At 51.1% G+C, this 15,368-nt stretch overlaps 1 protein-coding gene across 8 annotated transcripts in view; it reads right to left on the bottom strand.

The window, feature by feature from the left end:
• The window catches only part of TET3 (tet methylcytosine dioxygenase 3), a 111,050-nt gene extending 100,179 nt beyond the window's left edge, over nucleotides 1-10,871 (bottom strand). For 5 of the 8 annotated variants that reach the window (XM_067007327.1, XM_067007332.1, XM_059079852.2 and 2 more), the window contains exons 1-2: nucleotides 9,570-9,648; nucleotides 8,036-8,761 (exon numbers count right to left, since the gene is read on the bottom strand). In XM_067007327.1, the coding sequence (XP_066863428.1) occupies nucleotides 8,036-8,338 (303 nt within the window). In that variant the 5' untranslated portion in view covers nucleotides 8,339-8,761; nucleotides 9,570-9,648. Of the gene's footprint in view, nucleotides 1-8,035; nucleotides 8,762-9,102; nucleotides 9,121-9,569; nucleotides 9,649-10,800 lie in introns of those variants that run through there. The other 3 variants (XM_067007328.1, XM_067007334.1, XM_067007329.1) reach the window with 3 other exon arrangements.
• Between the last annotated feature and the right edge of the window lie 4,497 nt (nucleotides 10,872-15,368).

Below are 15,368 nucleotides of genomic sequence, written 5' to 3'. Positions count from 1 at the left end.
TGAGCATCCTGCCCTCAATCCACAAGGGAACTATAAAGAAGTGATGGGAAGGGGAGGGGGAATTAGTGACAACTCCTGAGACCCCCGATGTGGTCTTTCAACTCACCCAGTCACCACACTGCCTTCTCCAGGATGAGAGGCCCAAGGCAGAGAGGCGACTGCTGACTTGGGGTGGGGCATATGCCTGAGTAAGAACCCTCAGGCAAGGTTCACCAGGGCTGCTGGGCACCAGTGAGGGTGGGAGAAGCCACTTTACCCCAGGCAGCTTCAGAGAGATGAGGAGCCACACCACATTCCTACTGTTTTTCCCCACAGCAGATAATTAAACATGGCCCATGCCTTCAAGGGAAGCAATAAATAAAGAGAGCATGCTCAGTTAAAAAAAAAAAAAAAAAAAAAAAAGGCACAATAAGCTTTGCCGTGGGTTAGAAACCAGGAAAAGCACTGCCCCTTCCATACCCCTCACCACTTACCTTGGGGTGGGAACAGGAACCCTAACCCAAAAAATCCTTCCAGGAATAACCAACTGGGACAGCTATTTCCCCAACCCAGAAACAGTCTTCAGTGAGGGTTCAGAGACCATGCAGGGAAACTCCATGTCCAGTAGAACTACTCATATTGATAAAAAATCTAACTAACACACAAGCCACTTGAAAGGCAGCTAGTGTGCCTGAGTTTCTGAATTTAATTTTAATTTTTGTAGCCACACATGGCTAATGGCTATCATATTGGACAGCTCAGGCAGAGCATGCTTCTTAAATTTGGAATACTCTTGAGAATTTGCTGAAAACCACAGCCCCTCTCCCCTGAGAAAATATACCCCTGCACATTCACACGCTTGGCTGAAATTTTCAGAGAGTTTACAGACCATATTCCAACCCAGGTCTGAGATCAGGTCTAGAAATTGACCAAAAATGTTATGGCCTAAGAGCGATGTTTCTTCTGCAATGTAGTTGTCTAAGGAATATGTTATACTTTACACAGTTTGATCAAGAGACCACCACGTGTGGAAGACCCCACCTGACAGAGGATGTCCTTGTAACATCCCAGCCAGAACATCCAGCCTCTACTCAGACCCATGCAGGCACAGGGCTGGTTCTTCAGTCTTGGAACAGCTATAAATGTTAGAAAATTCTTTTTTCAAACATGGATTTAGGGAGATCAGCTCAGTGCTTTCTGATGACCTAGAGGGGTGGGATAGGGAGGGTGGGAGGGAGATGCAAGAGGGAGGGGATATGGGGATATATGTATACATATAGCCGATTCACTTTGTTTTACAGCAGAAACTAACACAACATTGTAAAGCAATTATACTCCAATAAAGATGTTAAACAAACAAACATGGATTCAGTCTACCTGCTAACTTCTACCCTCTAATAAAAGTTCCACACATTCCTGACAGAAAGGAACTGATGCCCCTCTTCCACACAGGACTCGTCTTAGCCTGCGTTCCTCTACTCATTTCCAAGCTGAACAACTCATCTTTTTCAGTTGTCTTGCATGTGACTACTCTGACAGAGCTCCTAGAGACAGGCTGTCAACACACCTTTTAGAGTTTCAGCTATTCCTACCTGCTATTTCTTTTTTTAAAAAACAAGTGCAGAACTTTGGATTTACCCTGATTAAATTCCATTGAGTTTGGCTGAGGCCCATTGTTCCAGACTACCCCCAATCTTCTTAACCCCTTGTTCTATCATTCAACTTAAATATCTGCCTCACCACTACTACCGCCACCACGATCCACCTACCCACTGATCACACCTGCTCCTACCTACATCCTATTAAGAGGGGGCACACACCCCTTCAGCTCCTCAGCCTCCAGACCCTTCCATGAAATCCAGGGTTCTATGGGTGTGCTCCTCCTGTTCACAACTACCACCAGCTACTACTCTCTCATGGGGCTCCCATGTCCCAAGTCAGACTGATGAGCAGCAAACATCTTCTGAGAATCCTTTCCCAACTGTTCTCAGAACACACACACAAGTTCTTAAAGGGCTTATTTTATTGATAACTCACTAGACTAGAAAGAAATGGACTCCAGAAAAACAAGAATAAACATGAAGTAAATCTCAAGATGTTCTTGTCTCCCTCGCCTACAGGGTAAATGGGTTGGATCACCCTCCTTACCCTTGTTGGCAACTGGAGTTCTTTTTTCTTTTTAAGTGTAATATATCAAATTGTTATTCCCATTATGTCTTTTTTTTTTAAGATTTTTTTGATATGGACCATTTTTAAAGTCTTTACTGACTTTGTTACAATATTGCTTCTGTTTTATGTTTTGATTTTTTGGCCACGAGGCATGTGGGATCTTAGCTCCCCGACCAGTGATCGAACCCACACCCCCTGCACTGGAAGGCGAAGTCTTAACCACTGGACCACCAGAGAAGTCCCCGCAACTGGAGTTCTTTACCTCTGTTCATCAAAACTTACTTCTGTCCCCTTCTCCATGCCCCATCCCCTTCTCCACTCACAGAAGTGCCATAGACCGGGCTCCCCAAACTCTCATGGACATACAAATCACCTGGGAATGTGGTTAAAGTGCAGATTCTCATTCAGTAATTCTGATGTAAGGACTGAGATTCTGCATTTCTAACAACCTCCCAGGTGATGCCGATGCTGCTGGTCCACTGATTAGCAAGGTGGAAGTATGGTTGTAAACCATTCAGACGCCCTAAGACTCAGGTGAACAATTTGCAGTAAACAGTCCAGGTGGGTGCCCATCATTCAGCTCTCATCTGTGTCAGAGGAGTTCCACTGTAACTACACATTAGATACACCTGGGGAGCCCCAGCCCAGTAGAGATCCACCCAAGATCAATCAAACTAGAATCCCTTGGGGTGGGATCCAGGTGATCCCAACATGGAATCCCTGATCCACACTGGTTGATAAAAAGTTTGAACAAGGCAGTTATACCTGTGCCCTCTTCAGGATGACTTTAAATAAAAACTGGTCCTCTGATCTGTCCACGAAGCTGGCAGGAAATACCATCATTTATCTGCAGAAATCCGGCCCATTGGTTTGACTGAGTTTCTTTGTAAAGAACCACAGGTACCCTCAAAGCTCACCACTTGTCTTTCTAAATCTCACGAACCACCTTTTAAAAAAATCTGCTCTAGAACTGTCAAAAACTGACATTGGTTTACAATTTCCAAAATCTCTTTGAAAAATGGAACTTTCTGCCTGTCTCTGGTCTTTTGGCCCTCTTCCAATCATCAGAATTCCATAACAATATCATTCCATGAGTATATCTGAAGGTGTGCAGTAGGGAGTGAATGATTCAGCTTCAGGTAGGGTAGCTGGCTCTACTCTCCTAACCACACATGCTGTGGTCTCTCCCCGGTTTATACTCCCTGACATGACAGGGATCTAGTGGCTTCTCTCTCTCTGTCACTAATTCAGCTCCAAAGTTGTAAGACTGTCTCTTCCTTCTATGTTCTTGCTGGGAATATATAAAAGACTTTTATTGTCCTGAGCATTTTCCACCACCTCAGCACATTCTGGCCACGGGACTCTCTAATGTTCCTCTTAAAGCATCAGACTACACTTGAACCGCACCCCTTTCCATGTAAAAAGCATGGTCTTTTACTGTCTGCACTCACTAGACAGCAGTCCAAGCAGCCACAGAGATGGTTCAGATCTTCCCCAGTCCTACCACCTTCCTCCTTAGGGCACCATTTAGGACTGTTAAGTCAGCATTTCCTTTTTCAAAAGCAATCTTACCCCCCCACCAGCTAACTTCCCTTTTAGAGTCTGTAGCCATGGGGTTAAAACTGTTTACAACTGAAAAACAATTTTCTAAGGTCTATGGTAAACACCTCTCCTTGCCCAGGCTTCTCTCTGGATTCACAAATGCTGAAATGGGGTCCCTTTCTCTAAAGAGATCACTTCTACTTTACCAATCAATTCTTCCTTTGCTGGTGGGAACTGGTGCCGGCCTGACAGCATCCCTCCTCACAGCCTCCATCTTCAGGAAGACAGAGCTACCAGAAGGCGAGGCAAGAAGTGGTCAAGTTCTGATATGGTTGAGAGATCCCCAATTCCAAGGTATCCTGTCTCAAAACCGGCATAGAGCTTTGTTTCAGCCACTAAATCCAACTGGCTGAGGGCTAGACACACCATATATATTTCTATTTCTCTTCATTTCTCACCCACAACATTCTCGGTCATGCTTCCAGCCTTTTGTATACATACTTCTAGGGAAGTTTTTCTCACAAAGGGGTTTTCTCCTACCCTTTTTTATCAGACATTTACTTCCCTCACCATGAGCAACTTTTCAGTCAGGCCCCGGGCCACAGGGGCTCCTTGCTCCCGGGTGTCCAGCCTCCTCCCCCAGCAAAGAGGCCGGCAAATTTCTCCCTCCCCTTTGCCTGGCCCCACAATTCTATGAGCAAGCAGGGATGTCTTGAAACAAACATTTAATAAACAATTAAAGCTCAGAGACTAACAAACCCAATTTTTATGTATAAAGATTCATTCTTTTCTAGATGTTCTAGGAATGTGTTGTCACCGTGCACTGATTACCTACCATGTGCTAGACATTCTGCATATTTTATCTCAATTAATCCTCACAAAGAAGGGTTAACCCATCTGACATATGAAAAAGCCAATGCTCAAGAGAGTCAGCGGCACAGCCCTTACTTTGGGTTCTGTATCTTCACACTCACCAAATCCTACTTTTCTAATCAGCCGTCTTCATTGTGCTACAAGCCACCACTCAGGTAAAAAGAGTGTGGAAGTCAAACAGCCTCTGACATCAGCCTAGGATCTACATCCTCCCTGGAACTAGGAAGGAAGACCTCAGTTACAGGAATGAACCCCTTCAGGTGTGCTACCTCTCTTTAGGGCCCAGAGGAGTAAGTAGTCACCTACCTCTGCGGTGGACAGGACCAGCCCTGGGAGCTGCCTCTAGTACTAAAATGCTGAACTTTTCTGAGTAGATGGGCTCTGCAGCACCACCTACCCTCACTGGGTAAAAAAGTGAGGAGCAGGGAAGGAAGACAAGAAAGTCAAGATAATGTTCCCCCTCTTACAGGATGACACAAAGCAGCTGTCAAAAGATAGCTCAGAGGAAGCCCCAAAGGAAGCTGGAGGAGGTGGAAACAGGATGGAAGTAAAGAAAGGTGCCCAGAAGAGGAGATGCTGAGAAGCACGGGTGCATAGAGAGGGTCTGATTCCCACGAGGCTCCTGGGATGCTGTGTCTTGTCCCACCTGAAGAGTAGGGGCCAAGTTCTAAAGTTCTATGGGTCTCACAGATGTAGAGAACAAACGTATGGACACATGGACACCAAGGAGGGAAAGTGGCTGGGGCGGGGGTGGGTGGTGGTGGGGGGATGAATTGGGAGATTGGGATTGACATGTATACACTAACATGTATAAAATGGATAACTAATAAGAACCTACTGTATAAAAAAAATAAATAAAATTCAAAAATTCAAAAAATAAACAGCATGCACAGCTTGGAAAAAAAAAGAAAGTTCTATGGGTCTCCTCCTTTCCTGACCTCCCAAATCCTGGGACACAGGTCCCCTCTGCTACGTGGCTGCTCAGACCTAGTGAAGGGTCTCAACAGTCCCCTGGGGGCTGTAAACGCTGGGCTGGTTCCCTGGGCTCCCTCACTCAGGCACAGCCTCTTGGGCCTGTCATCTCTGCCAGAGATACATTTGTCAAATGCAGTGTAGCCTGGTCAGTGGTTCCTACACTTTCAGCCTTCAAGGATCAATTTAAAAAAATTGTAGAGACAGACACTAGTTACCATTTTGTATTTTGCCAAGTAAAGACTTTTTTTAAAAAATAGATCTAATTTTTATCAACACCTCCATTTCATTGAAAAAAAAAAAGCACACTTTTAAACATCAAGAAGTAGAAAGTACCAATCCTTAAAACAAAGTACTGCTCTTTAAGTCAAAGAAAGTTTAACTTTAAGACAAAGCTCACTCCATTGTCCCCTTTCCATTGTTTCTCCAGAAACTGGGAGGACTCCGTCATGGAACAGCACAGGCGCACAGATTAGCACGTGGACCCTCTGTCCAGGGGGGATCACAGGACACCAGCCACATTTTCCCTGACCCTGGGGGCCTAGAGGGGCAGCCAGCTATGGCAAGGTCCACAGGGATGCAGACATCTCTCTGCGGGGTTGTCTCTAAGCCTCAGCCAAGCCAGATCCCTGGTCTCTTAACCACGACCACCAGAAGCCCAGGCCAGCAGCTTACACACAAGGATGACAGGCCCCTGGCATCACTCCCAGCCCCTTTCACTCAGGTATGCCTCATTGTTGCTGAAAGAAGAGCTTAAACACAGTTCACAAGAGCCACGCGTTCCAGCCCAGAAAGCTCAGCCCCCTTCATCCCCCAGGGTTTGAGAGGAATGGAGTGAGAGAAAGGTGGAAGAGAAGGAGGTAAACCCTACCAGGAAGCAAGCAAAGGGATCAAGCTTTACAAGGTAGACGAGGCAGGTCCTACTTATACCAAAACACGAGATCTCATGCCCAGGAGTGAAGCCTACCCCTGATCCCACGCCCCCCTTTCAGAAATGACTCACAAAGCACTGGGCCAGCAGGATGCCAACTCCCCCAAACACCAGCAACATAAAGGAGCTGGACACAGTCTCCCAGGCTGGGGTGGGGAGCTGCAGATGTGATCCAGATGTCTGCTTTAACCTGAGACCGGGGAAATACGGCATCAGTCCGCTGTCCCTGGACCGTGATATGCAGCTTCCACAGGGAGTGGGCAAGACAAGGTGAGAAGGGGCAGAAACACCCCAGCAACACCCACTTTCCTGACCAAAACACTTGGATCTTTCTTCCCAGCCACGGGACCACAGCCCCACCAAGCTGGCGGCACAGCTCTGAACTCAGCAGTCAGGGAAATCCCGAGTGCAAGCCGCCAGCCCATGGAAGCCACAGGTACCCCGGCTCTCAGAAGTACAGCGGTTTCCAGCCCAGCTAGAAAGGGCTTCAAAGGCCATCAAGCACAATCTCTGCATCTCCCCAGGCAGAAGACAGACCCAGAGAGGGGACCTGAGTTGTCCGAGCCCTCGGACAAATCAGTGGCAGAGCGGGGGAGTCCCGCAGACAGTGCAGGCCTCCGTCTCTGTCCAGCGCCAGTTCCGCTGCCTGGAGCAACCTCGGCCGCTACACTGCTCCTCCCAAGCTGCTCAACTTCTCTCATCCCTACCTCTGCCAACTCTCCGCTGTTACAGCCGCCACCAACCTCATGCTGGCAGCCCACCACCAGAATAGAAAGGAAAGATGGCCAGTGCAGGGTCACTGCCTCTCCACTTCCTCCTCTGCTCTCATTCCAACTCCTTCCCTCTATCTGCCTTCCTACTCCTAATTAAGGAAGTACTCCTTCCTGGGGTTGACAGTGTCTCAAAAACACATCATTCATTCATTCAATTAGTATTTGAGTGCTTACTACACACCAAGGCACTGAGCCAGGCCCTAAGAACACAGAGATAAATGGTCCTTGACCTCAAGAAGTACTGGCTAGTCGGGGAACCCAAATCATGGGTTTCTCATTAAATCCCCAAACACTTTTAGGTAGCATCCCCAAAATGATGGTACGCAAAAAGATTTAGGGAAAGAAACATCCCACTCCATCAGGGCAGCATAAAAACACCCTGTCGCTCCAAATTTTTATTTCCAAACCCATCAGCCTCCAACGCTTACCTGACACCATCACTCCCCACATCACCCAAGCATTGGTGTGACCTTGAAACACATCTGAGGCTTCAAGCAGGACAAGAAACTTCTAGAGATAAAGCTGGATATCATTGTCCTGCATCAAATGCGAACATCAGAGATGAGACTGCTAGCTCAGAGCCCTCTACAACCCGGTTCCTCTCCTATCAATTGTCGGCCAGGCAAAGGAACCTAAAACAGCTTCCAAAGACAGCAACACTCATATTTATGGTCCCACTCAAAGTTGGACCAGGAGGATCAAAATGGGAGAATGGGCTTACCTGGCTTTAGCAAGACCCCTGTGAACACAGCACCCTCAAGGAAGGGACAGGGCAGCCACGCAAGATCCAGCTTACCTCCTTGAGAAGCCCCACTTTTTTCTTCAGCACCTCACACTTGCGCAGTTTGCAGATCTGATGCGTGCGGCGGTTGGTACAGCTGGTGCAAGCCCCACAGTTTTCTAGCCGCCGGCAGGGCTCGCAAGTACCACAACGTTTCCGTTTCTTCCGCCCATCTCCACCCCCTCGGAGTTGGGGTTCACTCCCAGCCATTGGGAGCCCAGGCCCCTGGAAGCCCCCTACCATCACCTGGCCCTGAGGGAAGTCATAAAGGCCTGGCAGGTCTGGCTGGACTGCCAGGGGCACCTGAAACTGACTCATGACGCTGCCAGAGGTGGGGGCATAGGTGCTGGGGCAGAGCCACAGTCCAGCTTCCTGCCTCCAAAGGCCACCAACAGGTCCTTCTCTCCTAAAGCAGTCAAAACCTACAGGGTGAAGGCAAGTAGCTCCAGGCTCCGGGATGGGTGCCTCTTCTCAACCCCTCTTCACCTCCTCTGCAGCAGTCTGATAGGACTCAGTTGGGGGCCACTCTCCCACCTGCTGGGGCCCGGGATCTGGGGGAGGACACCAGCGGCAGTCCCCAGAGAAGGGATCATCTTGGATGGGTGGGTTCTTCACCCTCACCCACTCTGGACCCAGGCATGAGGTGTGCCAGTACGTGTGTGATGGGGGCAGGGCAGGGTGAGGAGTTTCTCCTCCGGTATTTCTTCTCCCGGGTCGGGATGATGGAGAAGGCAGCGCTGCCTGAAAAAGAGACAGAAAGGGGAAGCGCATCACTCGGGGCTCGGGGACAACTTTCACATGTTACCTCTTCCTGCTTCTGGGAAAAGAGAAGATAGGGGAAGAGAATGGGCTTGCTCTCATGAAGTTCTGCCCAGAACCTCTGGCAGGGCACACTAGCACCCGCTCCCTGAGAGAGAAGGCCTAGGGCCTGACGGAGTGGTAAGGAAACCTGGACGGCGAATTTAATGGGGTGGTCAAGGTGAGATTTCTAAGAAAGTTGTCCTTCGCCCCACCCCCATGGGCTTGGGAGAGTTTTGCCAAAATTCCCACACATCCCTCACTGGAGATCGCTAGGCCCTCACCAAGGGAGCACAGCTTTTCAAAATAAAGTTTGCAGAGAGCTTCACTCGGCGGGGCTGCCCGGGCGCCCCCTGCACGGAAGCGGCCTGGAGAGGGGCGCGCCCGGGGTAGCCCGCGCCGGCCACCCAGCCGCGCTCCCCGCCCGACGGCCGGACCCGGGAGGGCGGCCCGATCCGACGAGGGGGCGCTAGGAGGGGGGCGCGCTCCGGCTCAGGCCCGGCGCGCGCGCGCAGCCTCTCGGGCTCCTTTGTTCTGGGGCCTCGGCCGCTCGGCTCCGGCGGCTCCGCAGCCCCCGCCCCGCCCCGCCGCCCCCGCCCGGCTCCGCTACATTGTGATCCGCAGCACCCCAGCCTAGTCTCCCGCAACAAAGTAGCGGCCCCCCGGCCGTCCCCTCCCCCGCGGGCCGGGCCCCCCCCGCTACGCCTCCCCTCCCCCACCCCGGAGCCGGAAAGGCACCGACTGCACCGACCTGCCCGCCGCCTCCGGGGCGGAGCGCACAAAGGGGCAAAGTTTCCCGGCCCGCGCCGCCGCCACCACCGTCGCGGCCGCCGCCGCCGCCTGGGGCGCCCGCCTCCTGGAGCGCCTGGCCCGGCCGAGCTCGGCGCACGGAGCCCCCCGCCCGGGCCGAGGAGGGGACGGCGCAGGAGGAAGGAAGAGGCAGCGGCGGCCGCGGCGGCAGCAGCAGCAGCAATGAAGGCGTCCGCGGGACTCCCCGCCCCCCGCGCGCCGCGGCACGTGCTCGCCCGGGGACTCCCCCGCCCGGGAGGGCGCGCACGTGCGGCCCCGCCGAGCCCGGCCGAACCCTGCCGGCCTCGCCGCCGCCCCCTCCGCCGGGCTCGGGGCTACGCGAGGGGGGAGTTCCGCGGAGGGGGAGGGGACGGCGCGGGCCGTCCTCGAGCGGGTGGGGGCAGGGCCCGGCCCGGACGCCGCGCCTTTGCACCTGCAGTACTTCCCCTCCCCAGCGGTCGGTCCTCCCGGGACCCGGCCGCCCTCCTCCGGTTGGCCGCCACCGCCCTCCGGCGCTTCTGCAACCCGGGCGGGCGCGGCGGGCGGCGCGGGGTGGGGCACGCGGACCTCCCAGTCTAGGCCCTCGGCGGAGCTGGCCTCGGTGTCCCCACTTCCTGCCACTCCCTGCGGGCCGAGCGGCCTGGGACGGCCCCGGCGCCCCCGGGAGTCCTGAGCTCCGGGCCCGACTGACCCCCCCCCTCTCCTGGCAGCCGCTCGCTCGCTCATTCCGAGGCAGGACAATGGGGTACATCGCGCGTTTGCGTACCGAGTCAGCCTGGCCGGCTAGGTAGGAGGGGATACCCGCGAGCAGAGGCCAAGGGCCAGCCGGGAGGCACCCTCGCGGGGGTGACGGCCGAGCGCCCTACCCAGGCGGACCCCGGGCCCCTGCCATCGCGAGCCTCCCCCGCGCCGCTCTCGGCTCTTTCGCTTCGAAAACAAAGACTAATACGATACCCCCGCCCTGCCTCCCAGAGGAGGGGAAACGGGCGCGTCGCGGAGGGTAACCGAGGAGGACAGCGTTCAGGAGGGGCTCGGACAGCCACCGAGGGGGCCGTGGCGCAACCGAGCCCTATAACCCAGCGCAGACACTTTGAAAAGTCACCCCGGGCTATTTTCCAGCCAAGGGGCAAGGCGTAAGAATATTTCCCAGTTGCCAAACTGCCGGTTCTCTCTGCTGCTTTTTTTCCCCTCACCTGTTGTTCAGGCCAAGTTGAAATTCCAGGTTAGATTAATTCAGCTCCACCCATCGGCCCTGACTGCCAGGCTGGTCCCCGAAGCTTCCTTCCCCCTACCTGGGTTGCTGGGGAGAAGGGTGGGTCTCTAACACACACACACACACACCCCACCCACACACAAACACGGGCAAGTCCTGGCAGAAACAACCACGGGCGGACTGGCCTGACCAGTTTGGGCGGTGTTCAAGGAACCAGGTATCTGGCAGGCGTCGCCACTGGGATGAAGCTAACAACTCAGCCAAAACTGGAAAAAGAGCATTCGGCCGGTTATTTAAAAGAAGCAGAAAAAAAAGTAACTGATCTCAAGTAGCGCTGTCCAGAAAGCCCTAGGCGGTAGGAGAAGCCCGGGTTCCGTCTGGAACTTCCCTCCCCACAGGCCTGATTTTGACAGCCTGCTACAGTGGCCAGGTCGTCAGCTGTGGGAGGGCGGTGAACATGGCTGCACTACCTACTTCCTACTCTGGCCTTTGAGAGTAGGAAAGAATTTCTGTTCAGGGAAGTAAGACTAGAACTGAGAAGAGATACCGATAGAGTGCAATTTTCAGTCAAACATGAGAACGGTTTCTGGACTTTTTTATGTAATGAATATTTAACGTTTTAAGTATTTTATTTTTAGTAAAAATTATGTATATTAAAGAAAACATAGGCAATAGAAAATCAGAAGACAAAAATAACCCCAATACAACATTTAACCTTTTGCTATATTTCCCTCTAGCCTTTTCTATTGTAGATTATTTCCCTTTTAAAAATAATAACGTGGCTGTAGTCACACGGGTTATGCAGTTTGCTGTCCAATTTTTACTTAACATTATATTGTAAGTATTTCCCTATTTGATAGACAATCTCCAGATAGTTTGTAAGTATTTCCCTATTTGATAGACAATCTCCAGATAGTGTGACAATGAAGAGGGTGGCTTAGGAATCAGGGAACTGTGGGTCCCAGGCCTGGCTCTGCCACTTGGTAGCAGAGTGACCTTCGACAAGGTATCATCATCTCCGAAGGAATCCAAGTAAAGTACTTAACATAGTGCTTAAACAATTATTGTTTAATCCACATAAAAACCCTGTGAGGTACATACTATCTTTAAACCCACTTTACAGATAAGGAAATAGATTAGGTAATTTGCCCAAGGTCACTCAGCTAGTGAACGTAGGCTCAGAATTAGAGCCCGGCATCTTTCCTCCTGTTTTCTGTCTTGGTGAATGGCACCGGCGATTTACTGTGCCAGTTTACTCTTCACCAGCTATCTATGAAAGGGTCATTGCACAAAATCCTCTGGCTTAGGTAACAAGATAGATCTGGTGCCAGTCACCAAGACAGAGTACAGGAGGAAAGATGCCTGGGGACATCTGCGTGGAACTGAGTGTGGAGCTGAGGAGGTGAGGCTTGGGCTGTGGGCCCATCAGGGAGCAGCTCGTGAGGCCTCAGGTGTGGAGGACCTCACTAGGAGTGGACATGGAGAGTGAGAAGAAAAGGCAGCCAGGCCAGAGCCCTGGCAAACACCAGCTCATGAGGGACAGCAGCTGACAAGGGGCCAGCAAAGGAGACAGAAGGAGCTGCCAGAGAGGTAGGAGGGAAAACCAGTCCCAGGCCTGAGATGTGCTGTCAGTCTCCCTCTGGAGCCTTGTATTGCAGCAGTCTTGTCACTCATTCTTTCTGCCCAAGGAAACCCCTTCCCACTTCAACCCCTTCCCAGTTACTCCTACCTGCCAAATTCCCATTCAACCCGCAAGTCTCAGCATAAATGCCAGTTCTTCCATGAAACCTCTTCCAGCTCTTCAGACAGATTCCAGAGTCCCACACACTCTCCCTCCCCAGAAGTTTGTCTCAGCCTCCCTAGGAAAATCTTATCAGTACTGTAATCATTTGCACATTTCCCTCCCAGTTACTATGAGCCCTTGGAGGGCTGGGCCCCTGTCTTTTCACCTTTGTAACTCTAAAGCTAAGCACCCAATCAATATGTGTTCAATGCAGAAACGAGGTCAGCAGAGCCTGATGAATGAAATATCCCAGTTAACACCAAGCGCCCACAGGCTTCCAAGGTTTACTCCTGCTTGCTTTCCTACCTGCACGAACCCTTCAGGGGCCCTCAAAATAAAGTCCAAACTCCTCAGGCCCTGCCTTCCCAGGTCTGCAGCCTCCTGTGCTGCCGGGTTATTCCTACTGGACCAGAGCTCAGGGCAGGAGAACAGCTGGGACCGGCGTGGAGGTGGCGAGCGAGCCTCTCTATCTGAAAGCAGCCTGAAACCAGAGGCAGTGAGTGGCTCACTAAGTGTGGTCCCAGGTCCGCATCGTCACCAACACCTGGCAACTTGTTAGAAATGCAAGCTCTCGGGCCCCACCCTAAACCTACTCAAGCAGAAACTCTGGGGGTGGGGCCCAGCGTTCTGTTTTAACAAGCGCTTCAGGCGTTGCACCCTCAAGTTTGAGAAGCGGGCGAGAAGCAAGTTCAGCACCTAGGCGCCGGCCAGGATCACGCCGGAGGCGCTTAGAGGAGGCGGACCCAGGGAGGCTCCTTTTATAAATCGGCTCGGCGGGCCCCACCCGCAGCGGCTGAGGGCAGAGCCTTTTAGGCAATTGGTCGGGTGAGGATAGGACCTGGCTGAGCTGCTGCCCCAGGGACTAGAAAGGGAAATCCCGTCTCGAGAAGGAAGAGCCCGGGGGACTGCAGGCGCTACAGAACTGGCAGGGGGCGTTTCGCTGGATGGGGACGAAGGTGGGGCTGGGGAACAAGTAGGGCTTCCACTGATGAACTGAAGTTAATTCCGCACTGGGCAAAGGGCACAAGAAGTGTAATTGGATGTGCGCGCGTGTGGTTCTTCAGGAAGCCACTGCGTGGAGCCGCCACTGCTGGGTGTTTGCCCAACCTGCAAATGATTGAACGTGACTGACCTCCTCTGAGGCACTTGGCTCCATTCCTTCCCTTTAGCTAATAAGCAATTTGTCCTATTTGAAGAATGAGCTTTGTATTACGGGACCTTTTTCAGAAATGTAAATATACTCCAATGTCCACACCTGAGCTTCGTTTTAAAGACTGAAGGCATTGAGAAGTTCATTCGATTTTTGTTGTGTTCTTCTTTGGTCATGTGTTGGTTAAAAATATTATCACCTTACATTTGCATAGAGCTTTCCCTTTGCAAAGCGCTTCCACACCCTTTCCAGTTCTGTCTGCAGAGTGGCTTTTACACCAAATGTGCAAATGTTACTTTCCTTTTCTTTCTATGACATAGTTATTATTGTTATTATAACCATTTTACAGATAAGGGAACTGGGACTCAGAGGGGTAAATTTTCCAAGGTAATTCACCACTAAGTGTCAGAATCAGGCCTGCCATCCAGGACCTCTGAAACTAGCCTATCAGTGCCAGGCCTGTTCTGGGGGAAGAAACTGGCATTTTGCTCTTGGTGAAAGGGAGATTCGTTAGTGCATTGCTTTTGGACATGCACTGGTTAGTGCGACATGTGTAGGGTATCTAGATTATGCTTTTGGATAACTCAGCAAATGCTTTCATGTTTTATAGCTATTTCTGTGACTTCATTTTGAATTTAGGTTCAATTAAATAGGTACATAACTTACAAGGAGCATGCAGGTGTCCCTTTCATAATACCCAACAGGAATAAAGGCCTTGCTTGGTGCCCCCAAACCTTGATTTGACTGGGTGTATCAGTCAGGATCAGTTAAGTTGTGCTAGAGTAAGAAGCAATCCCCAGGTCTCAGTGGTTTGACAAAATTTTATTTCTCCATCATGAAATATGTCTACTGGGGATCAACAGGAGCTCTGTCTTCCATAGCCACTTAGGGACTCAGGCTGCTGCAACTAGACATGTTGCCTCCTCAACCCTGAAGGCAGGAAATGAGGGTGGGGCCAATAGAGCACTAACTCTTAAAGCATTTACCTGGAAGTAACACACATCACTTTTGTTCTGATTTCATTGGCCAAAGCAAGTCATAAGGGAGCAGGGGAATGACATAGGTGCAATGCTCCCATGTGCCTGGAAGGAGAAGCAAAAATATTTGGTTAACAGCACTAATAATTAATACACAGGGAATAGTACGTGTGCATATGTGTGAGGTGGATGTGTGTGTGTGTGTGTGTGTGTGTGTGTGTGTGTGTGTGTGTGTATTTGAGGCAAGTGTTAATGCAATCAGTTCTGCTCATTTCAGGAGCATTTCTCCCTCCTGGGGACAAATATTTGAGATTTCTACTCTAATGGGTGTCATTCCTCCCACTATGCATGTTCAGAGATTTAGACTAGTAGAAAGAAACCTGAGTTGAGGGAAGCATGGTGGGAGAGGAGAGTGACAGTGGAGCAAACACAGTAGAAATTAATGTGTAAATAAAAAAAGAATCCAGAAAAGGAAGGGACTCAGTATATATGTCACTAGAGGCCTGCCTAGTAAAGAAACTACTAAAACAGCACAGCTGTGGCAGAAGCATTTCCCGCCTTCTTGCCATTCACTCCCACTCATCCTTCCTGGCTAAACTCAGGTGACAATCTGGGAAGCCTTTGATGATGTCTCGAGA

Source organism: Kogia breviceps, chromosome 11 (genome assembly GCF_026419965.1).
Source record: "Kogia breviceps isolate mKogBre1 chromosome 11, mKogBre1 haplotype 1, whole genome shotgun sequence".
In the NCBI taxonomy this organism is placed as follows: domain Eukaryota; kingdom Metazoa; phylum Chordata; class Mammalia; order Artiodactyla; family Physeteridae; genus Kogia; species Kogia breviceps.
Note: the sequence above shows the minus strand (reverse complement) of the source record. Positions and strands in the feature narration are given on the sequence as shown.